Source organism: Chiloscyllium plagiosum, chromosome 14 (assembly GCF_004010195.1).
Source record: "Chiloscyllium plagiosum isolate BGI_BamShark_2017 chromosome 14, ASM401019v2, whole genome shotgun sequence".
Classification (NCBI taxonomy): Eukaryota; Metazoa; Chordata; class Chondrichthyes; order Orectolobiformes; family Hemiscylliidae; genus Chiloscyllium; species Chiloscyllium plagiosum.
This window is the reverse complement of record NC_057723.1, coordinates 9,358,100-9,382,894: the sequence shown is the minus strand read 5'-3', so window position 1 is coordinate 9,382,894 and position 24,795 is coordinate 9,358,100. Positions and strand designations below refer to the sequence as shown.

At 43.8% G+C, this 24,795-nt stretch overlaps 1 protein-coding gene across 2 annotated transcripts in view; it reads left to right on the top strand.

Moving 5' to 3' along the window:
• Positions 1–775: 775 nt before the first annotated feature.
• Positions 776–24,795, top strand: part of LOC122556467 (TBC1 domain family member 9B) — a 59,070-nt gene continuing 35,050 nt past the window's right edge. For both annotated transcript variants that reach the window (XM_043703130.1, XM_043703129.1), the window contains exons 1-10: positions 776–1,001; positions 9,156–9,266; positions 10,682–10,800; positions 13,436–13,664; positions 14,936–15,194; positions 18,837–19,044; positions 19,660–19,866; positions 21,437–21,589; positions 22,529–22,679; positions 23,815–24,029. In XM_043703130.1, coding sequence (XP_043559065.1) covers positions 884–1,001; positions 9,156–9,266; positions 10,682–10,800; positions 13,436–13,664; positions 14,936–15,194; positions 18,837–19,044; positions 19,660–19,866; positions 21,437–21,589; positions 22,529–22,679; positions 23,815–24,029 — 1,770 coding nt within the window. In that variant the 5' untranslated portion in view covers positions 776–883. The remainder of the gene's footprint in view (positions 1,002–9,155; positions 9,267–10,681; positions 10,801–13,435; positions 13,665–14,935; positions 15,195–18,836; positions 19,045–19,659; positions 19,867–21,436; positions 21,590–22,528; positions 22,680–23,814; positions 24,030–24,795) is intronic.

Here is a 24,795-nt window from a genome sequence, read left to right as displayed (position 1 = left end):
GTGATCTAACTTTACTAATTAGTCTACCATGTGCAACCTTGTCAAAGACATGGATTTGGACCCTAAGATCCCTCCATACTTCAAAGCTCCTAAGAGAGTCTTGCCATTAACTGTATACTTTTCTCTTCACAAAATGCATCACTTCACACTTATCCAGATTAAACTCCATCTGTCATTTCTCCACCCAACCGATCTATATTCTTTTGTATCCTTTCATAACCTTCCCCAGTATCCACAACTCTACCAATTTTCATGTCACTTGCAAACTTACTAATCAGACCATCCAAGCCTATATATATATATATATATATTATAAACAACAAAGGTCTCAGCACTGATCCTTATTAAATACCACTGGGCACAGGCCTCCAATCGCAAAAATGTCTCTCTACACTTTCCCTCTGTCTCCTAAGACTAGGTCAATATTGTATCCAATTTGCCAAAGATTCTGTGTGACTTAATCTTCTGGAAAAGGCAGAGATACAATATCAAACGTTTTGCCAGAAGTTCTTTTAGACAGTATATTTTCACTGCCCTTCATCAACCACCCCATTCATCCCAGCCAGTCCCTTCCGTCACTCATGGCTGAGCTGGTAAGCCTCAACTGCTTTGTCCCCAGATCGCCTGATTTCCTTACGTCGGCCACAGAAACAGAAATAGGCCAAAAGTCTTCATATTAAAAACAAATCTATCAACATAAAGATATTTGCTACTTGGGTGATGAATGAAGCGTGGAAGAGGGCTGGGTTCTCTGTGTCATGCGCAGTGTGGAGTCCCCGCCTTACTCGCTGCGGCCGGGGAGTGGGAGACGGGCGGTCGGGTGCCTCCGGCTTTGCGGTGCCCTCTGCCCAGCCCAGCCCAGCCCAGCCCAGCTTCGGGCAGTATGTGGCTGAGCCCCGAGGAGGTGCTGCTGGCCAACGCGCTCTGGGTGACAGAGCGGGCAAACCCTTTCTTCGTGCTGCAGCGGCGGAAGGGTCACGGCCGTGGCGGAGGACTGACCGGTGAGCAATGTATCCGCGCGGTAACACTCCGCCTCGATTGACAGCACCCGCCGGCCAATCACAGTCCCGGGTGTCGCGAGGCCGGCCAATGGGAGCGGCGACGGGAGGCGGGCGCTGGCTCAATTCTGATACAATGTATTCTTTTTAATGTTGCGTTTTGTAACCTTACCTTCAGAGTTTGAGGTGTTTCGCAAGTATTGTAGTACTTTGGAAACAATTGTGAAGTCCTTGTAAATTCAAACACTCTTCCGCCCCTTACATTTAGGGGGTGAGTTTGCATTGCAACCCCCTGTCTGTTAGTTTTACATCAAAAACGTTCTTGCTGTAAAAGGTTTCATTTGTTTCTTCATTTGGTCAACATTTATCCATGAATTGCTGCCACGTCGCAGCTACCTTCACTATGGTCTGGACCAGTGCCCCTGTCCACCGGGTCCTTCCCTCATCATGTCTACAGTTCCCCAACCCCACTGTATGTGTGAGAGGGGTTTGGAGTTTGAACATTGATTTCATCTCCTCCCACACCCCACCCTACTTCCAACTTCTACCCTGGACCCTTCTGATTCATGTAGCGGTTTAATCAACGATTTACAACTTACCCACCAGTGGGAGAACAAAGCTCCCTTTTTTGAGGACCTGCACATGATGCCTTGGCACAGGCCAGTTTTAGATCCCTGTGTAGTACTGTTTCCTTGACTTGAGATCCAATCCAGGCTGACATACCAGTACTAAGTGAAATAAAAAATCACACAACGCCAGGTTATTCCAACAGGTTTAATTGGAAGCACTAGCTTTCGGAGCGACGCTCCTTCGGTGGTTGTCCTCCTCTTCCCCACCACACACACCCTCAAAACTAGTACTGGGTGTATGCTGAATACTGAATGAGCATTGCTTTCAAGAGGGCTTGTAATGAGGGAGTGCTGCATGGTTTGAAGTGCTGTCTTTCAGATAAAATGTTGAACTGAGCACGGTGGATGTAAAAGATCCTGTGACCACTTTCCATTGAGGCCAAAGGCGTTCCCATGGAACAGTCATCCCACCACAGCCAGGAATATTTTAGGCCCTTTGATGGTACAGTGGTAGTGTACTCACTCTTGGACTGAGAGGCCAAGGGTCAGGCCCCACTTGCTCCAGAAGTGTGTAATAATGTCTCTAAACAGGTTGATTAGAAAAATAGGTTAATTTTTTTAAAATGAAGGAGATCACACAGTTTGTTAAAACCTGAAAGAGTGCAGATGCTGTAAATGAGTGATAAAAATAGAAATGACTGGAAAAGCTCTGCAGGTCTGACAGCATCTGTAGAGAGAAATCAGACTTAATGTTTCAGTTCAAGTGACTTTAACTGAGGAAGGACCTCAGACCTGCTGAGCTTTTCCAGCAATTCCAATTTTGTCATGCGGTTTGTTTTCAAGTCCGCTTTCTGCCAGAGAGACTCGGCTAACCTGACTCCCCTTTTCTCTGTCACCCTTTCCTTTCCTCTTCAGATAATTATCCAATTATTTTTGGAAGGTCACATTTGAATCTAGCAGCAGTACTTTTACAGGGGTTGTCTTTCAGATTATACCCACTGTTTGGGTGAAAGTGAGTTTTTCTTGTGATTCTTTTATTTTCCCATTCATCTTAAATCAGTGTCCGCTAATCTTCATCCAAAGGGGACAGTTTCTGTTTATTTACTTTGTCCTGACCCTGTATGATCTTGACAACCTCCATTGAATCTCCTCTCATACTTGTCTCAGGAGAACAGCCTCAGATTCTCTAATCTGTATGAGTAACTGAAGCCTCTCATCCTTGGAAATCCAAAGAGTAACCCATCCAGACCCATTCCCCTACTAATGCACCTAACACTACGGGCAATTTAGCATGGGCAATTCACCTGATCTGTATATCTTTGGACTGTGGGAGGAAACCAGAGCACCTGGAGGAAACCCACGCAGACACGGGGAGAATGTGCAAACTCCATGCAGACAATTGCCTGAGGCTGGAATCAAACCTGGGTCCCTGTCGCTGTGTGGCAGTAGTGCTAGCCACTGTGCCACCCCACGGTGATGGATTTAGATTAATACTTTTTATTATGTAGTGCTATTTCTCATTCTTCTCAAAGACCAATAATAGGAGCAGAAATTGGCCATTTGACCCTTTGAGCCCACTCAGTCATTCAGTTCAAATCAGTCCCCTGTCCCTACTTTCTCCCCATACCATTTGATCCATTTAACTCTATCTAACCTCTCCTTGAAAACATTCAATGCTTTGGCCTCAACTGCTTTCTGTGGCAGAGAATTCCACCGACTCCGGGTGAAGAAACTTCTCCTACTTGAGGCCTAAATGGCCTACCCTATAACCTTAGACTATTACTGTGTGGTCTGGGCTCCCCAGTCATTGGGAACATCCTTCCCACATGTATACTGGCAAGTGATATATGAATTTTGTAGGTTTCTATGATTCACTCCTCATTTCTCTAAGCTCCAGTGACTATTGCCCAAACTGATCCACTCTATCTTCATACGTTGGTCCTGCTATTACAGGAATTAGGATCTTTCAACTCCCCTGCATTCAATTTCATCTGCCTGTCTAGTCCCTCTTGAATCCTTACCAATCTCCTCACTGTTCACAATAATTACAACTTTTATGTTCACTGAAAATTTTGAAATTTTTGAGTTCTGTTCATCCAGGTTCAGGTTACTTAGCATATCATGAGATGCAGCGCTCTTAATATTGACTCCTGGGCACCCTCCAGTTTACGTTCAGTCTAATAAACGTTTCCTGTCACTCAACTGCTTTTGTACACATGCTGCCACACTCCTATTTCAATGATCTGATAATTTATCTCTCTTTATTTTTTTTCTTGTTGTGGGACCTTGCTACATGAAAATTAGCTTCTAAATTTTCAGTGACAACATTTCAAATATGATTCATTGGCTGCATTGTGGCTGCCTGAAGCTGTGAAAGGTGCTATAGAAATGAAAGATCTTCCTTCTTTTGGTGTTTGAAAAAATCTGCAGTTTTCATAAAAGTGGAATGAATGCTCTCACTGTCACGATATGTTCCAGTAGTGGATTTTCAGATCATGGGTCACTGGAGAAGTGTTGAAAGTCTGAATGATTTCCTTCCAGTAAGTCCACATTGTATTTTTTTATTTACGTAGTAATCTGCTCATTGTGAAAGTTGTCTCTTATGTCTTCCCCATTTTTGGTTTATGTATTCATTCTCCTGGGAGGAGAAAGTGCATGGGTGTCTCTGCAGTCCCGTGCATGCAGATGGACAGGGAAATATGTTTTTAAAAATGTAGGAACTGAAGTAAGCCTTTCACCCCATCAACTCGGCTCTCCCATTGAGTGAGATTCTGTCTGACCTAATAATCCTCAACTCCATTTTCCTGCGTTTTCCAGTAACCTTTGATTCCCTTACTCATTGTTGAAAATGAGATTTTCTTGTGATCCTTTTATTTTGTCATACATCTTAAATCAGAGTCCTCTGTCTGTCTCTCAGCTCCAGGGCATCTCTGCAGGAGTTCCTCAGGGTAGTGTCCTAGGTCCAACCATTTTCAGCTGTTCTGTCAATGATCTTCTCTCCATCACTAGAGATGTTCACTGACAAGTACACGAGGTTGGCACCATTCACAACTCCTCAGATACTGAAACAATGTCCATGTTCAAATGCAACAGGATCTGGACAGTATCCAGGCTTGGATGACAAGTGGCAAGTAACATGTGTGCAACACAAAAACCAAGCTATGACCATCACCAATAAGAGACAATCTAGCCACTGCCCCTTGACATTCAACGCCGTTACCATCACTCAATCACCTGCTGTTAACATTATAGGGTTACCATGACCAGAAATTCAGCTGGATTCGCCACATTAATACAGTGGCTACAAGAGCAAGTCAGAGGCTGGGAATACTGCAGCAAGTAACCTACCTCTTGACTCCCATAGGCTGTCCACCATTTATAAGGCACTAGGTAGAAGTCTGATGGAATACTCTCTCCACCAGAAACTTGACATAATCCAATACAAAGCAGCTCACTTAATTGGCACCGCATTAACAAGTGTCCAGCCCCTCCATCACTTATCTCTGTGGTAGCAGTCTGCTATCTACAAGATACACTGCAGAAATTCACCAATTTCACCTTAGACAGCACCTCCAAATCCACAACCATTTCTTTCTAGAAGGACAAGGGCAGAAGATACATGGGAACAATACCACCTGCAAGTTCCCCTCCAAACTGCTCACCATCCTGTCTTGGCAATATTGCTGGGTCAAAATTCTGGAATTCCCTCGGTAAGGGCATTGTGGGTTTAACCCACAGTGCATGGACTGCAGTGGTTCAAGAAGGCAGCTCACCACCACCTTCTCAAGGATAACTAGATTTTTTTTAGATTAGATTAGATTAGATTAGATTACTTACAGTGTGGAAACAGGCCCTTCGGCCCAACAAGTCTACACCGACCCGCCGAAGCGTAACCCACCCATACCCCTACATTTACCCCTTTACCTAACACTACGGGCAATTTAGCATGGCCAATTCACCTGACTTGCACATCTTTGGACTGTGGGAGGAAACCGGAGCCCCCGGAGGAAACCCACACAGACACGGGGAGAACGTGCAAACTCCACACAGTCAGTCACCTGAGGCGGGAATTGAACCCGGGTCTCTGGCACTGCGAGGCAGCAGTGCTAACCACTGTGCCACCGTGCCGCCCACCGTGCCGCCCACCAACCTTCCTCTAAAATAGACCATAGTTATTGAGGTTGGTTATTCAAAAATGTGTTATAGGGCGAAGGCAGTGCGCCTGGTATTGTCAGGAGTATAGACTGCATGACATCAATAATTCATCATTCTGTGCTCTAGATGCTGACCAGCCAGCAATGCCCACGTCCCACGAGGGAATAAGCAAAAATATACCTTCTGATCCAGCCTCGGTAGCTGTCTGCAGTAAAGAATCTCACAGACTCAAAACTGTCTCAGAGGAAATCCCCCTCATCTCTTTCTTAAATGGGCAACCCCTTACTCTGAAACTGAGCCCTTAAGTCTTTGACTCTTCCACAAGGGGTAATAAGCTCCCACATCAACAGTCATGTCCTCTAAGAATGAAATAAGGTTCAGTAAGGACTCCTCTCATTCTTCTAAACTGTGGTGAGTACAGGACCAGTCTACTGAACCTCTCTTCATAAGAAAACCTGTCAGTACCACAAATTAAACTAGTGAATCTTCTCTGACTTTGTCCAATGCCAGTATATCTTTCTTGAGGTAAAGTGGCCAAAACTGCTCACGGTATTCCAGGTCTGACCCCAAGTAGTGCCTTGTATAATCAATGATTTGGACTTCCAATGGCAACTAGGGATGAATAATAAATGCTGGTCAGCCAGCGATGCCCACATCCCACAAATGAGGGATAAGAAAGTTTGATTGTGATGCCTCCCACGATGGAATAGCCATGATGTACTCGCTATCAAGATGATCACTGGGGCAAAATACTGTTAGGTGCTGTGGAAACAAATCCTCTCAGAGGGAGGGAGTTGTGAAAACAACACTGGCAAACCAGTGAGTGGCCAGATGGGGATTTGGAACTTGTTTGTAAACAACCTGTGCAAATTAGCCAGTGACTCACCCTGCAGTGAATCAGCCATTCGCCAACCCATCCTGTGAATGTTGGAAGTTCCTCACCAGAAGCTGACATTGTTCATGAGAGAAAGGGTAATGAACAAGGATGGTGGTTTGAGGGAAGGTGTGGGGATTGGGTGGGAGCACGGGAGGGGATAGAGTCAGCAAGACTGAGGAGGAGAGGTAGTTCCATGGAGAAATGTGTGAATGATGAAAATTAGTAAAAACAAAGCACAATATTTGGAAATACTGGAAAGTTGAAGAAGACAGGATACACTCCTCTTATACTTGCAGCAATCTAAAAAGTGTTTTTCACAGTGAGATCCTTTCTCAGGGATATGTTATTCAGTGCATCGTTGCCTCTGCCTGGGTTTCCACCAGCAAGGATGCAATGTTATTTATTCTACAGTTCCCCTATTGATTCCATAACCAACCCTCCTGTAAAATAGACCATAGTTATTGCGGTTGGTTATTCAAAAATGTGTTATAGGGCGAAGGCAGTGCGCCTGGTATTGTCAGGAGTATAGACTGCATGACATCAATAATTCATCATTCTGTGCTCTAGGTGCTATAGTCTATTATTTTTTTATCATACTCATTAATGAGTGTTGTTGACTGGGCTGAAATTAGTTGCCCATCTGCGTGGGTTTCCTCTGGGTGCTCCGGGATTCCTCCCACAATCCAAAGATGTGCAGGTCAGGTGAATTGGCCGTGCTAAATTGCCCATAATGTTCAGGGATGTGTAGGTCGGGTGCATTAATCAGGGGTAAATGTAGAGTAGTAAGGGAATGGGTCTGGGTGGGTTACTCTTCGGTGGGTCGGTGTGGACTTGTTGGGCCAAAGGGCCTGTTTTCGCTCTGTAGGAATTCTATGATTCTATCCCTAAGTACCCATGAGAAGGGGTAATGGTGAGCCATTTCCTTGAACTGCTGCAGTCCATGTGATGTAGTTACACCCACAGTGACTTAGGGAGGGTGTTCTGGGATTTAGACTCAGTGACAGCAGTGGAATATTTATGCATTTCCAAATTAGGCTGGTGTTTGGTTTTGAGGGGGGCTTGCAGGTGCTGACGGTGATCTCGTGTATTTGCTGTTGTTGTGCTTTTACATACAAGCGGTAATGAATTGGGGAGTTGCAGTTAAAATAACCTTGGGAAATTATGGCAATGTATCTTGTGGATAGTACACACTGATGCCACTATATGTCAGTTGTGGAGGGAGTGACAGTTAAAGTTGGGTGGAGGTGGCACCAATTCAGCAGACTGCTTTGTCTTGGATGGTATTGAGTGTTATGGACTGTAGAATGTATTCCAACACACTTGAGCCTTTGTAGATGGTAGACAGACACTGCAGAGTTGGAAGACAAGATACTTATGAGAATGTTCCTAGCCTCTGATCTGCTTTTGTAGCCATCATAATTGTATGGCTGGTTTGAGTAAATTTCTGATCAGTGGTGACTCTCAGACTGTTGACTATGGAGTGAGTATTCTGTTCTCTCCTTTTCAGAGCAAAGTGCCTCGAAATCCATTTGCTACAGTATTACCAATTAGGTACCAGATGAGTTTCATTGCAGAGAAATGTGAGGTGACGCATTTTTGTTGGAAGAATTTTGACAGACAATACAAAATAGGGGTCCATTTCTAAGGGGATGCAGGAGCAGAGGGACCTGGATGTAAATGTGCGCAGGTCATTGAAATAGCAGGATAGATCAGGAGAGCACTAAGTGAAGCATATAGTGTTCTCGGCTTTATTAATAGCCGTTATGCAGCATTGCCGAATTCTCCAGCCTATTTACCTTGTGTGTACCTACACTGTTCTTCACGAGGACTCCTTTAGGAGTGAGCCCCATATTTTCACTACTCACTATGTAAAGAGTTCTGGTTTCTATCTGCAAATGGAATCTTCTTCTCCACATCTAATTTATCAAACCCTTTGGTAATCTTAAAGACCTCTATTGAATCTTGCCTTGGTTTGCTGTATTCTAAGAAAAAAGGTCCCGTGAATGTCAGGGTCCATCCTGGTCTAGAAGTCTAAGTGTAGGTGTTCAGAGGTGATGCAGCAGTTTTGGATCTCTACCCTTGATGTTCTTCTTTAATGGAACAAACTGAACTAAAGTAAGATATTCAGTTGCAATTACTGCTATTCTGATTCTTCAGAAGGCTGGATGCAATCAATTGCTTTTGCTGTGTTGTGGTGATGCACTCACATGCACGTAGTAATGGGTGCCAGCATGCCAACTCTGGCAGTGATGTCTGGTCCTGGAAGTTCCTGCCAATCACATGCCTCAGATGCCCACCTAGCTGGTGAGAAAGTTATAAGGAATTGTGCTTAAAGTGTCACCTTTTAAATTGTGTGCTCCAGTTTCTGGATGGGATTTGAACCTGCAGCCTTTGGTGAATTATGGGTTTTGCTGGCAAGACCAACAGTTATTACTCTTTCCTGGTTATGTTAAATGATTGCTTTGTGGTCCACTACCAGCACTCTGACTCTTGTTGATGTGAGTTGTGGTTGCTGACTATGTTAGATTATTTACCCCTGCTTTCTCTGTTGGACAGGGCTGCTGGTGGGCACGCTGGATGTTGTTTTGGACTCGAGTGCACGTGTCGCTCCGTATAGAATTCTCCATCAGACTCAGGACTCCCAGGTGTACTGGAACATTGCATGTGGTAAGCAACAAGAATGAGTGGGCACCCTGTGAAAATAACAAAAAGCAGGATCCTGTATGGGAACAAAGAAGCAGCATGAGGCCATTCAGCCCCTCAACCCTGCCCTGCCTCTGAATAAGATCATGGTTGGATTTGGTTATGTACTCAACTCCAGTTTATTCCTTTCTTTCCCATGTCTATCCGGCACCCACCATCTACCCACCCTGGTGTAATCTTCCTCAGTCATAGAATTGCACTACATGGTCCATTGCTTCCCAAATGTTTTTCTTACGCTGATCCCTTCTTGGTACTTGTCAGTTGCTGTGACCCCCAGAATTGAGAGATATAGAGTCCTCCATCTTGTGGACAGACCATTGGGTCCAACTAGTCCATGCTGACCATAATCCCAAACTAAACTACATCTGCGTTTGGTCCATATCCCTCCAAACCTTTCCTATTTATGGACTTATCCAAATGCCTTTTAAACATAACTGTACCTGCATCCACCAATTCCTGTGGAAGTTTATTCCACACAACCACCATCTGTGTTTAAAAAAAGATTGCCCTGTGTCATTTTTAAAATCTTTTCCTCTCTCCTTAAAAATATGCCCCCAGTCTTGAAATCCTCCACCCTAGGGAAAAAAACACCTGCCACTCACCTTATTTATACCCCTCATGATTTTATAAACCACCTAAGCTCCAGTGAAAAAAGTCCCAGCCTGTGCAGCCTCTCCTCCATTCCTGGTAAATCTCTTCTGAACTCTGTCCAGTTTAGTAATACGCCTCCTATAACAGGGAGACCAGAACTGGACACAGCACACCAGTGTATTGAAGGACTAAGTTTGTGATGATGGTGTCCTGTGAGGCTGGGAATATGGATTTTGAAGCTGTCACACTGTGGAGAGTTTGAGTGAAGGGCACCTGCCTTTTGCTTGGGTTTGTCAGGGAAGGAGTTGGGCCTTGAGGATTGGCCAGTTAGACCACGTCCATTATTATTAGAATTTGAAGGGGCTGTGCAGGGGTTAACTTTGGTTGGAGCCCGTTAGCTGTCTCAGCTAACTATTGTCAATTGTTGCAACATCAAAATGTTGGTTTGAGGAGCACTGATGTAGGAGGCCATTTGGTTTGCCATATGCATGCCGACTGTTTGAAAGAACTGTCGAATCAATCCCACACCTCTGCGCTCTTTCCCCATAGTCATACAGAATTTCCCACTGCAAGTATTTATCCAGTTCCCTTTAGAGAATTTATGTTGAATCTGTTTCCATTATCCCTTCAGGCAGAGCAATCCAGATCATCATAGCTCAACTCTGTGACATTTTAAAATAAATGTAAAATCATCTCATGTGACCTGTAAATAATCTTGTATTAGTTTCGGTTCTGTATCCAGGGCGATGATTTGTATGTTTTCTTGTGTGTGTTACCCAATGGTTTAGGTACCTCGAGGAAGGAGATCACAGGACACTGGGAATGGCTGGAGCTCAATCTCCTGCAGACGCTATCGGTCTTTGAGAATGAAGATGACGTGACGACCTTTGTCAAGGGGAAAGTTCAGGTTAGTGGCAAAATGAGTGATGTAAATTCTGGGCGCTGGCCAGCAGTTTGGCCCCCTGCTGGCCCCCTTCCAATTGCACTTTGAATAAAATGTACTTTCTTGTGAAGGTGGGATGGTGGCATAATGGTAATGTCACCGGACTAGAGATTCAGACGCCCGTGCTAATGATCTGGACACATGGATTCGGATCCATGTGGAATTTAATTTCAGTTCAGTTTTTTTCTCAGCTGGTAAAGGTCTCTCTTTGTACTATAATCCTCCTGCGGTTCTATCAATTTCTTCAGAAAAAGTATGGAGTTGAAGGCTAGTTACAATTAAGGTGACCATGAAACTATTGTCAGGTGGCACAAAAATGTATCTGTTGCATTAATGGCATTTAGGGAGGGAAATCTGCTATTGTTAAGGCCTACATGGGAGTGTGGTTAACTCTTACCTGCCCTATGAAATGGCTTGGGAAGCCCCTCAGTTCAAGGGTAATTAGGGATGAGCAACAAATACTGATCACACTCCATTAAAGAATTTTTGAAAAATGTATTTGGGAATCCAACTACATGCTGATACTAAACTCGACCCTTATCACTCAGCTGCTAAAAGCATAATTTCAGTAATGCAGCTGGGGTGTCATGGAATGTCCTCTGGTTACATTATGAACTCAACAACAACAACTTAGATTTATGCAGCACCTTTACTGCTTTATTAAAAAAGTCCCAAGGCACCTCACAGGAATCACATCAAACAAATTTGATGATGAGCCACATCAGGTGATAGAGCTTTATTTCCTGGTCAGGCCCAAATTATGATGGTCTGAATGTAGTCTTGAGTCCATGTGGGATAGGTTGGTTGCATAGGCAGGTGCTCAGGAAGGAGACATGGCTGTAGTTATGAAGGACTTGTGCCTGAAATGTCAACTCTCCTGCTCCTTGGATGCTGCCTGACCTGCTGTGCCTTTCTCGCGCCACACTTTTGGACCACCCTTCCGGTGATGTTATGTCAGGTGACCAAAAGCCTGGCCAGTGAGGTAGATTTTTGGGGAGTGTCTTTCAGAAAGCAGAATATGATAGATCGCAGAGAAAATTCTAGATCTGCTGCTGTAAACAAAGCCGTCTCTGCTTGGGTGACGAAAACTCGAAAATGCGCAAGAGGCCAGGATTGGGGGTGTGCAGGGTTCTGCAGAGATCGGGAGAAATCGGAACGATTTGAGTGCAGAGTTAAATTGCTGAGACTGGTGCAAGTTCCTATCATGAGCAAAATGAAACCGTAAGAACTGTGAATGCTGTAAATCAGAAGCAAAAACAGAAATTGCTGGAAAAGCTCAGCCGGTCTGGCAGCATCTGTGGGAGAGAAATCAGACTTAATGTTTCGGGTTCAGTGACCCTTCCTCAGTTATGTTCTGACACGAAACGTTAACTCTGATTTCTCTCCACAGGTGCTGCCAGACCTGATGAGCATTTACAGCAATTTCTGGTTTTGTCCCTGTCAGGAGCAAGCTGGGGTTGTTGTGATCTGAAATTTGTTGCTGAGGTGGTGATGGAAGTGGGTTCAGTTGTAACTTTGAAAAGAGAATTGAATAAATGCTGGAAAAGAAATGCTGAACAAAAAGTGGACTAATTGGACAGGACATTGAGAGCCAGCAGAGAGACGTGATGAGCCAAATAGCATTCTGCACGGTTTGTATGCAGACTGCGTTTTCTTATTATTGTTCAGATTTTAATTGATTAAGTATATTCAGTGATAAGGGGCAAACATTGGTAAAGAAGAATGAGCTGCAGATCAGCCATGATCTGATTTAGTTATAGAAGCAGCTATAGGGACTGAATGGCCTCCTTATGTTTGGATGCTTTAAGTGCCCGGGCAGGACAGGAATATCTGTAGGTCCCTGAGAGAATAATTGCCTCAGATCTGTATTTAAAAAAGACAGAGAATGCTGGAGAAACTCAGCAAGTCTGTCAGCATTTGTGGAGAGAACCATTTTTGAGTCTGGTATGACTCTTCTCCCCAAATGCTGTCAAACCTGCTGAGTTTTTCCAGCGTTCTGTTTGTTTCAGATTTACAGCATCCACTGTATAGAGGCTTTTTAGGAGCTGTATTTGTTGTGTGCTTTGCTCAGTCTTCACACAAACAGAGTTGAAATTGAGCTTGGGTTCTTCAGTGAGGGAGTTTAAGCCTGAACTCCTCCTCGTTGCACTGGTGAGCAGCAAGATTAATGTTCATTGTTGTAAGAGCAGGAAAGGCCATTGGGCTGTACGTGTGAAATCATGGCTAACTTGTATCCGGAATTAATTTATCCATCTTGATTCCATTACGATCTCTGCAGTATTAAAATAGTCATCTTCGTTTTGATACTTTTATCTGCTTCTCTCCCAATATCAACGGTTTTGTTTTGTAAGGATGTTGCAGATATTCACTCTCCTTTTGTGGAAGAGATGCTTTCAGCCACAACCTCACCCTGACTGGTCTAGCCCTGATTGTAAGGTCATGCCCCCTCATTCTGTTTTACAGTTTTTCCCAGACCAACAGCACCAGCACCAGCACCACCGCTGAAGGGAAGAGTTTCTCTCTGTCCACCCCATCTAATTCTTGCACCATCTGCGCTGCCTTGATTAGATCTTCCCATAATCTTCTCAACTAATTGCAGGGTATCCTCGCTGAGGAAAACAAAAACAAAGAGGCGAAGGAGGACGAGGATTCCGGAAAGTTCAAGGAGGCGGAACTGAAAATGCGGAAGCTGTTCGGAATGCCAGAGGTGGAGAAGTTGGTGAACTACTACTCATGTAGTTATTGGAAAGGCAGAGTACCCCGTCAGGGATGGATTTACCTCAGTGTCAATCACCTTTGCTTCTACTCCTTTCTGCTGGGAAAGGAAGGTGAGAAATTCCGTAATTGTCCTTTCAGTCCGGGTGAGTGCCAGGTGCACGATGACACAGTCACAAAGCAAAGCACTGGGGTTGTATTCTAGAGGGATGGAATTGAACAGCAGGCTAGTTCAGTTAAATTCATATTGAACGTTCGTGAGGTCAGTGTTCACTACTGTACAGTCTTGAAACACAGAAAATGCCCCTACACCCATAGTGCTCCTGCACTCTCACAGTGCCCCTACAACCACACTGCTCCTACACACTGCAGATCTGGCAGCATTTATGAAGAGACGAATAGAGTTAATGTTTCAAGCTCGTTTGACTCTTCTTCAGAGGTTAGCACTTACTGTATTATTGTGGTAAATCCAGCACCTTGGTGAGACCACACCTGGAGTTACTCTGAACAGCTCTACTTTCCAGTTGCACTGGAGGAGGAGTTGGATTTACGAAAGTCATACGGGGAGTGTGAAGATCTGGATCCCAAACGGGACCCCTCGGCTTCGAGATTGGACAAAAGAATCAACGGAATGTGGTCTGTACAAAGCAAGGTTATCAGTTTAATAAAGTAAGGCAGCCTGGCGCAAATCTGTCCAGCAACACAGAGGTTAAAGCTTCTGTGCTCCGTGGTGAAATTGCACAATTAACATTGAGCATTAAACATTTTTATATGTCTTTTGAAAGGCAATACAGCCTTAATTACAAGAAAAGTCCAATCAAATGTAATATGGTGACATGATTGACAGCAGGCTAATCCAATGATATTTCCTGGGAAAGGGTTCTTGTTTTACGTAAATCATCATCTTATGCTAGGAGTTCAAGGTTAGTTTGAATGGCCAATTAATGTGTCAGTATTCATTTTATGAAAACTCCATCGTTTGCTTTATCTTCTATTTCAGCTAATTCTACAAAGCAGCAGTACAGGTTCAAAAAGTCAAATCATAATTTGCAGCCATTTTGTTGCGTTATTTTAAATTGAAAAGCCATTTTGTTGTTAATAAAAAGCCTACAAACATTTGTTGTTTCTGACAACTGCTAGGATCCCAAATTTGAATCCTCAAGTGCTCACTTTTGCAGTTCAGAAACGTTAACTTTGTATCTCACTCCACAGATGCTGCCAGACCCCCTGCTGAGTTTCTCCAGCATTTCTTTGTGCTTGTCCTTTTTGGATACAGCTTTACAAGGTTGTGCAGTGGTGAAGATTGAGATATTAATCAGGGTTGAGATATTGATCGAGTAACAAGGAATTATTTTGACTAACGAATCTGCTCCTCTTGTTCCAGTGAAGTTGGTAATCCGCTGGGTTGATGTGACCCAGCTGGAAAAGAATGCCACCCTTCTCTTCCCTGAATGCATCAAGGTGAGCACTAGAGACCGGGAACATTACCTCTCCATGTTCCTCAACATCAATGAGACCTTCAAGCTAATGGAGCAACTGGCCAACATAGCTATGAGGCAACTGCTAGACAATGAGGGCTTCTCCGAAGACAAGTGTCTGCCCAAGCTCAAGAAGTCGCTCAAAAATGTCTCGATGCTTAAACGGTTTGTTTATAGTTCTCTTTATTCTTTGGTGCTTTTGATGTGGTTTGGTGACCGCAGCCAGCCCATAGCTGAGTGCTCGTGGTGGAGGTGATAATATTTCTCACTGTCCGTCTCTGATGAAATAACAACTTCAGTCTAATCTGAGCTGAGTTTGCAGCTTTTAGGTTAACAACTCCATTAGCTCAGCTGATAGCTTTCATGAGGTTGTTACTGTCAGAACTGAAATGTTGGAGAACGCTCAACTTTTTTGGAGCAGTGAGGGAACTTTACCTTAGTGTTTTAGGGCTCCTCAACCTGCAGACCCAAATAATTAAACTGATCCATCACCTCTGTGGCTGTGTACAAAAGGTTTGACACTTTTGTCTAAATAACATCAGTCACTGTCTTTCAAAGTAATGTTTGTATACAAAACCTGTCTCAGTCATGTGGTTATCTGAATATATGGTCACTGGCTCTTTGGTCTCATCTTCAAAATATTTTTTGGTTGTCTCATTTCTTTTTGTCAATATTTCATGCCTTCTCTCCTCTCCCTTCCTGGGGAAGTGGAAGAGCACCTTGAGCCTCGGATGTTCTGTCACTTGGAGTTGCGAATGTTCTAATGATGCTGTTACCATTCCTGTTTCCTTCACTCCTGGAGGGTACCAATCATGGCACAACCTGGAGAAACTATTTCTTCTTGTGGGAGAAGGGGGCAAAGTCTTCGTAAAAACCGAAAGAACTGCGGATGCTGGAAATCAGAAACAAAAACAGAAATTGTTAGAAAGGCTCAGCAAGTCTGGCAGCATCTATGGAGAGAAATCGGTGTTAACGTTTCGGGTCGAGTGATCCTTCCTCAGCACTGATGGTAGCTAGGAAAATGTTGGTTTATATGTAGAAGATAGGGTGGGGGGAGGGAGTAAGGAGTAAACGAGAGGTGGGGATGGAGCCCAAACAGAGAGAAGATCACTTAGACAAACAAAGGAGTAGATAAGGCTGGGAAAATGAATAGTTATTAATTAACAATTCGAGGCTAACATTGGGTTGTGTGTAAGAGCAGGCTATGTGATAACAAGGCATGGTGTGTAGGGGTTGGGATAGGGACATGGAGGGAGTAGTGCCTCAAGCCTTAATACTGTTGAACTCGATATCAAGTCTGTCAGGTCCCCAAGCGGAAAATGAGGTGCTGTTCTTCCAGCTTGCGCTGAGCTTTGCTGGAGCACTGCAGCAAGCCTGAGACAGAGATGTTGGCCAGGGAGCAGGGTGGGGTGTTAAAGTGGTAGGCAACTGGAAGCTCAGGGTCTTTCTTGCGGGCAGAATGTAGATGTCCTGTGAAGCAGTCACCCAGTCTACGCTTCATTTCTCCGATGTAGAGGAGACCACATGGTGAGCAGCGAATGCGTTTGACTAGATTGTGTGAAGTGCAGGTAACATGCTGCTTCACCTGGAAGGTGTGTTTGAGCCCTTGAATGCTGAGGAGGGAGGAGGTAAATGGGCAAGTGTTACACTTTTGTGGTTGCAGGGGAAGGTGCTGTTGGGGGGTGTTGGGAGCGAAGGACAAGTGTACCAGGATGATCCAGAGGGAACGGTCCCTGTGGAAGGCTGACCAGGGAGGGGAGGAGAATATGTGACTGGTGGTGACATCCTGATGGAGGTGACAGAAATCATGGCTAGTGATTCTTTGGATGTGCATGCTGGAGGATGGTAGATGAGGACAATCCTCTCGCTGTTGTAGAAGGGAAGAGAGGCATGAGGGCTGAAGTGTGAGAGACGGGTCGGACTCAGCTGAGGCCCCCTGTAAACTATGCTGCTGGGGACTCCTCGGTTGAGGAAGAAGGTGGACATTTTGGAAGTCCCCGAAGTTGAGATCGTCAGAACAGAGTTGAGAGTGTGGTGCTGGAAAAGCACAGCAGGTCAGGCAGCATCCGCAGAGCAGGAGAGTCGACATTTCGGGCAAGAGTCCTTCATCAGGAATGAGGCTGAGGGCCGAGGGTCTGATGAATAAATGGGAAGGGGGGAGTGGGGCTGGGGGAAGGGAGCTGAGAGTGCAATATGTAGATGAAGGTGGGGGTAAAGGTGATAGGTCAGAGAGGAGGGTGGAGCGGATAGGTGGGAAGGAAGATGGACAGGTCATGAGGGCAGTGCTGAGCTGGAAGGTTGGATCTGGGATAAAATACTGAACAGAACAGCACAGCCACATCTCCTTCCTGCCTACAGAATCGACTGATTTCACATAGACTCCGGACTACATTCAGACCATCACAATTTGGATCTGAACTGGACGACCAGTAACCACCTTATTCCAGATCAAACCTTCCACCTCGACACCACCCTCATGACCAGTCCTACCTGTCCATCTTCTTTCCCACCTGTCTGCCCCACCCTCCTCTCCAGTCTATCACCATTACCCCCACCTCCATCGACCTAAAGCACTCTCAGCTACCGTCCCCCCAGCCCCACTCCCCTCCCATTTATCTCACCACCCTCTCGGCTCAAAGCCTCATTCTTGATGAAGGGCTTTTGCCCAAAACATCAACTCTGCTGCCTCGGATGCTGCCTGACCTGCTGTGCTTTTCCAATACCACACACTCGGCTCTAATCTCCAGCATCTGCAGTCCTCACTTTCGCCATCATCAGAACAGATGCGAAGGATCGGAGGAATTGGGTGAATCTTTACAAGAACCAGAGTTATGAGGATGTATAGTCTAGGTAACTGTGGGAGTCGGTGGGCCAGTGGATGTTGGTGGCCAGTCTATCCCCAGAAATGGAAACAGTGTCGAGGAAGGGAGGAGTCTGAGATGGACCAGGTGAAGGTGGGAGTGGGGTGAAAATTCCAAGTGAATTTAATAAACTTTTCCAATTCCAGATGAGAGAGGGAAGCAACACTGATGATATCATCAATATACCATAGAAAGAGTTGTGGGTGGAGGCTGGAATAGGACTGGAATAAGGAATGTTCCACGTACCCCACAAAGAGACAGGCACAATTGGAGCCAGTGTGCACACCCATAGCCATCCCTCTGACCTGAAGAAAGTGAGAAGAGCCATTGTTCATATTCTTAATGTTGGAGTCATACAATTCAAAAGTGACTTTTTGTGGGTTCAAGCTCTCAATCATTTGTATAACATTGATCATCGCTGACAATCCCAGAACATCGCTGGGGAAGCACTGGAAGTGGTGACTTTCAAATGAAGCATTAACCTGCCTGCTCCCTCAGGTGGATGTAAAAAAAGGAATTCCTGCTGTTTTGAGGAGGAGCAGGGGAAAGTGCCTGGTCAAATATTCATCCTTTAGCTAAAATAAATAGATTTTCATCTGCTGATTTATCACATTGAAAGTTTGCTGTGTGCGAGTTGGATACTGAGCTTCCTGCATGACAATGACCACACTTCAGCAGGTATGTCATTATCTCTAAAAGACATCATGAGGTGGTGAAAGGTACAAATGCAATTTATTTTTCCTTTAATGGTGTAAGTTGGTTTTAATATAGACATGATGAGTTTTGGGCTTTGAAACAGAAGTAGAGTTCAGGGTGTTAAGTTATAATACAGACTGATAAGCAACTTTTCAACTTGCCATTTTCCTAGTCTTTCATTTTTCAGTCACCTCTTCAGAAGGTTTTTTTTTAAATTCTCCTTTTCTCTGATTCTCCCCTTTACCTGTAGGGACCTAGATGCTCGGGCCAAGAGTGAACGATATAGATCCATGTTTCAGCTCCCAAAAGATGAGAGATTAGATGGTCACACAGAATGCACTCTCTGGACTCCCTTCAATAAAATGCACATCATGGGACAGATGTTCGTCTCCAACAATTATATCTGCTTTGCAAGTAAAGAGGAGGATGTCTGCAATCTAATTATACCGCTACGTGAGGTGAGATAGGCACTTGCTCTCTAGGTGACCCGGCACTGGTTATTTTCCCACCTTCAGGTGCACACTGTCATCTAATTTCTGTATTATTTTGTGAAATAAACATAAAATGAGTTTCAGTCAAGGTAATTTAGAAAGGGGAGGAAAATCACACATGGCTGAGATAATTGTCTAAATATGGAAGTGGAAAAGAAGAATTTGGGAGTACAGATACACCTCATTTAAAACTTAACATCACAGATTACCAAGATCATTTTTTTAAAAAAGTTGAGAACTGAGTTTATTTCCAGAACAATCCAATTTGAATTTGTATTAAATGGTAGACCAACGCTTGTGTGGGGTTCTGATCATCATTTTGTTAAACCAAAGCCAAAGACATTGTAGATGGTACGATAAGGAAGTACAACAATGACACCACTTAATGTATTCAGAAACTAGAACATGCTGGGAATCTTCTCTGTGGGGCGAGGGAAGTTTTGATGATACTGACAGTTTAATGAGGTAAAATGCTGAGTGAATTAAAAACTTTACACTCCAAGTTGTACTCAATTTTAATGTGTCCAAGTCTTGATCTTATGATGAGTACAAGATGATTTTTTATTTTGTGTGTTTTGTTAGGTGACTATTGTGGAGAAAGCAGATAGCTCCAGTGTTTTACCCAGTCCTTTGTCCATCAGTACCAAGAACAAAATGACTTTCCTTTTTGCTAACCTAAAGGACAGGGATTTTCTGGTGCAGAGAATCTCTGACTTCCTACAACGAACACCATCGAGGCGACGTTCCATCAAGGAAGAGCTGCAAAACTCCAAATGTACAGAGAATGAGGTAAATCAGTATCTGCTTTCTTTCTTCAATATTCTTGTCACTTTTTTTCAAATCCTTCATTATCTTGTCCCCTTTCCATTTCTTTACCCTTTTCATTACATCCCCAGTTTTGAATCACTGCAATTTTGGTGTCTGCTGCTTTCACCCTAACCCCTGGAATTTTCTTTATGAATCTCTCCACCCGTCTCTCTCCTTTAAAATGCTTGTTTGACCAAACTGTTACTCCTTGGAATAGTTTACAAAGATAGTTAACTAAGATTAATAGTTTCTGCTTCAACTCCATGCTAACCATAGTCCATCCAATCAGCACCCTCCTTTTTTATCGCTGCATAAATTGTTCTCTTCCTGAATTTGGTTTTCTTCTGATGAAAAGATTTGTTTGTCTCTCTGTTTGGCTGTGTTTATGTGGTGTACGACAAGCAAATACATTTTTAACAGTTTAAAGCTGTTTATTTCCCTTTCCCAGTTCTGCTCTCACACATTGCCTTGCACCATTCTTCAGGCAACTTCTACTTAGTATTCATTAGTATCACAAAGAAGAAGGATATTGCAGATATTCTAGTTAAAAAAGAAGAATGTGTGAAATATTAGGTAAAATAAATATAATGTAAGGCAAAATAGATTTAGATTAGATTACATTACAGCGTGGAACTCTGGTTTCCTCCCACAGTCCAAAGCTGTGCAGGTCAAGTGAATTGGCCATAGTGTTAGGTAAGGGGTAAATGTAGGGGTATGGGTGGGTTGCGCTTCGGCGAGTCGGTGTGGACTTGTTGGGCCGAAGGGCCTGTTTCCACAATGTAATGTAATGTAATCTAATCTAAATCTATTTTGCCTTACATTATATTTATTTTACCTAATATTTCACACATTCTTCTTTTTTAACTAGAATATCTGCAATATCCTTCTTCTTTGTGATACTAATGAATACATTAATCTAATCTAGTCCATTTGTCAGCATTCAGGCCGTACTCCTCCAAACCCTTCCTATTCATATATCCATCCAGATGCCTTTTAAATGTTGCAATTGTACCAGCCTCCACCACTTCCTCTGGCAGCTCATTTCATACACGCACCCACCCTCTGCGTGAAAAAGTTGCCCCTTAGATCCCCTTTAAATTTTTCCCTCTCACCTAAACCTGTGCCCTCTTTAGTTTTGAACTCCACTACCCTGGGTAGCCACATCTCTATATTGTTTCAGATCATAGCAAATTTGTTTCAGTGTGCACTATCAAAATATTACTTCATTAGTGTTATGCATATTCAGATAGAGAGTATTTGTTTTGTTATCTTTATAACATAGCCTTGATTGTTGGTTACTCTAGTTTGATCAAGAAAAGGAGTGTGTGACTGTTTATGAGGCAGGCAAGGGGACCCAGAAGGCCTGAATGCCTACGTGCGGTCTCACACTCCTTTCCCTGACCTCTGACCCAATCAGAAGACCCCATTCTAAGAACGTTAAACATTTTGAAGAGAACCTTGAGGCACTAAGGAGCCTGTGCTAATGACAGGGAGAAATGATGATGAGGGCACCCAAAGTTTCTGGTGAGCTTTCTGTTGGTTTTTGTTTCAGGTCGTCCCGGAGCAGCGCAAAGTGTCCTCACCCAGTCCCTCCACACCAAGTCCAGGGGTCATCTTGGACAACACCGAAGCCGCACCCACCACCACCCATGCGCTAATGACCATCTTCCGAAAAGAGCCATCAGAGGAACTCAGTCCGAAGATGGTACGATGATTAACAGTGACTAGTTGATGCTGGAACAGCCTGTTCAGGTGTGGGTCAGGGCCAAAGAGCAGGGTGGATTGGAGGGGAAGACTTAACAGTTGAAGTTAATAATCCTTAAAAGAAAAACAAACCAATCACAAAAGTTTATTTCCAAAGTGACCAAATACCTCTTCGCTTTTCAATTCTAAATTTTGTTAGCGCCTTGGTCAGCCAACAGTTGTAGTCTCTGTACCTTAAAAACAAAGTAGAGGTAGCGGAGAGGATGCAGGAAGGATTGACGAGAAAGATGGCAGAGCCAAGAGATTATACCAGTTAGGCAATGGTTGATTTTGAATCTGTGGTTTTCAAAAAACTCAACGGCAGAGGGTTTTCTTCACCGTGTACTTGGATCTTTTGTAGCGTCCTTGATCCAGATTGGTTGCTGTGATTAACCAATAACATTATATTGGTGCTGTACCACACAATTGCCAAAGACCAAAAAGGGCAAACTAGATGGACCAATAGTAATTCCACACGTTCCCCAATGTGGGTATGAGGGTTGGGTGACTTTAGATTTATGAAGTTACCCGCAAAGATGGGGTGGTTCTCTCTGGAGCAAAGAAGGGTAAAGGGGAATTTGACAGAGGTGTTCAAAATCATGAACATGCTTTGTGAAGCAAACAGAATCATCTTCTAGTGACAAAGGGTAATGAGAGGACACATTACAGGCAATTGGCAAAAGAATCAGAGGCAACCTGTGAAAATGATTTGGAATGGACCACTGAAACTTGTGTGTTTATTTGACGGGTTAAAGAAAAACGTATGCAAATCTTCTTGAGGTGGGGATTGGTGTTGGGTGTGATGCAGGTGGAAGCAACATGTCACAACTCCACACTTCACCCGTGGAGAATTACAAATGTTCCTTATTGTTTCCTACTGAATGTCTCTATTTTCGGGCAGGCTAAGGAGAAGATGAAAGAGGAATCCTGGAACATTCACTTCTTTGAATTTGGCCGTGGGGTTTGTATGTATCGCACATCAAAAACTCGTGATCTAGTGCTGAAGGGGATGCCGGAGTCTCTGAGGGGAGAGCTGTGGCTGCTATTCTCAGGTATTGACATGTTTGGGGAAAATGAAGTGTTAGATGATTGCATCTTCTTGAAATTGTAATAGGATTAGGATTATGTTGTGTGAGTTCTTTTGGCTAATTTTGAAAATCTCTAGATGTTCATAAGTCATCTGCATTATTCACCAAGCTAAACGGAACATGGGAACGGAAGGAGTGTATATAACCCCTTCTGATAGTCAGATAGCCATTTGAACATTAATTCCATTTACCTGGCATTCTTCCACATCCTTAAAACCTATGTCCCAATAATATCCATCAATCTTCGTCAAGAAAGCTTAACTTCCAGAATCAATAATTGTGCATATGTGTAACTGTTTTTCTTATGCTGAAAGTATTTGATCTTTTAATTCTAATTATTACTCAGAGTTCTACAGTGAACAGAATAATGTGTGGGTTTGTTTGATTTGTACTTGTGTGGGTTATGGAGGGAAGGGCATAGTTTTAGTTTCATTTTAACTTAGTTCTGTGAGTAATCCTGGGTTGTCTTACATCTGTTAAAATGAGTTGTATTTTTGAAAGAAACCTTGAGGTAAACAGTTTAATGCTTAAGAAAGCAAGATTGGAGAGAGAATAAATGGGGCAATTGCATAGTGACACAGCTGTACAGTGACACAGAGAGAAAGACAAACAATTACTGTTTTAGAAAGAGTGAGAGAACTATCTAGAAGGTCCATTAATGGGCAGGTGAGAGAGAGGGAAGCAGATTTTTCAAGGAAAAAAGACCTGTAACACCAGTGCAGTTTGGCAGTTTCCTGAATAGGGCAGACGGAAGAAAATCCTGAGTGGATTAAAAGAGAAAATCTGCAGGAATTGGAGAGAGTGGCCCTATGATCCTCTGGGACTATGACAACTTTGCCTTCACATGTTCACAGTAATAAAAAAGCATTTAATTGATTGTAAAGCAATTTGGGACATCCTGCACCTATTAAAATGGTTATATAAATGCAGTTTTGTCTTTTTGCTTTTAAGAGGCCACCTATCTCATTCCCACCACTCATGGTCTTCATCTCTCCCATAGCCTTCAAAATTGGGAAGTAATTATACCTGACAGTAAGACTGGCTGCATGAATTTAAGTCACCTCCCTTCATTGTCCCTCTTCTTCTTTGGTCCCTTTAGGTGCTCTGAATGAGATGGTGACACACCCAGGGTACTATTCGGAACTGGTGCAGGAGTCTATGGGCAAGTATAACCTGGCGACTGAGGAGATTGAGAGGGATCTGCACCGCTCGATGCCTGAACACCCAGCCTTTCAGAACGAGATGGGCATTGCTGCCCTGCGGAGGGTGCTCACAGCCTATGCATTCCGCAACCCCAACATTGGGTACTGTCAGGTGATTATCCTCCCAAACCGAGCTCTCTTCCTGCCAAGCAGAGAAGGGAGTCTCTTAGGCATTAGGTGATATGTGAAACTATCTGGCTCAGTAATGTTTTTAAAATAAGAGTGATTTATAGCAGCTTCTGCATGGAGCATTCAGGGAAGTCTAATATGTTTTTGAAGAGAGGGTTATCCACTCTTGAGGATTATGATAATATTACTGATGTCCTTGCAGTAAATTGTTTGGTGAGATATTTTCAAGGAAGAGCCCCTCCTCTATCTTTTGGTTAATGGGGAGTTCATTGGCACCCCTCCACTTCTCCCTCTTTCTTTCTTTTTTCCTCTCTCTTTCATCCCTCTCTGTCTTTTTCTTTCCCTCTCTCTTTCTCTTTTCTCTCTCTCCCTGTCTCTGTCTTTGTCTCTGTCTCTGTGAATGTCTCTCTCTCTCTGTCTCTCTCCCACTCTTTTCCCCCCCCTTTCCTATATATCTTTCTCTTTCCCTAACTCTCTCTCTCTCTGTCTGCCTGTGTGTCTGTCTGTCTCTCTCTCTGTCTCCCTGTGTGTCTGTCTGTCTTTCTCTGTGTCTCTCTAACTCTCTCTCTCTGTCTCCCTGTGTGTCTGTCTGTCTTTCTCTGTGTCTCTCTAACTCTCTCTCTCTGTCTCCCTGTGTGTCTGTCTGTCTTTCTCTGTGTCTCTCTAACTCTCTCTCTCTGTCTCCCTGCTCTCTCTCGTCTCTCTCTGTCGCGCGCTCTCTGACTCTCTCTGTCGCGCGCTCTCTGACT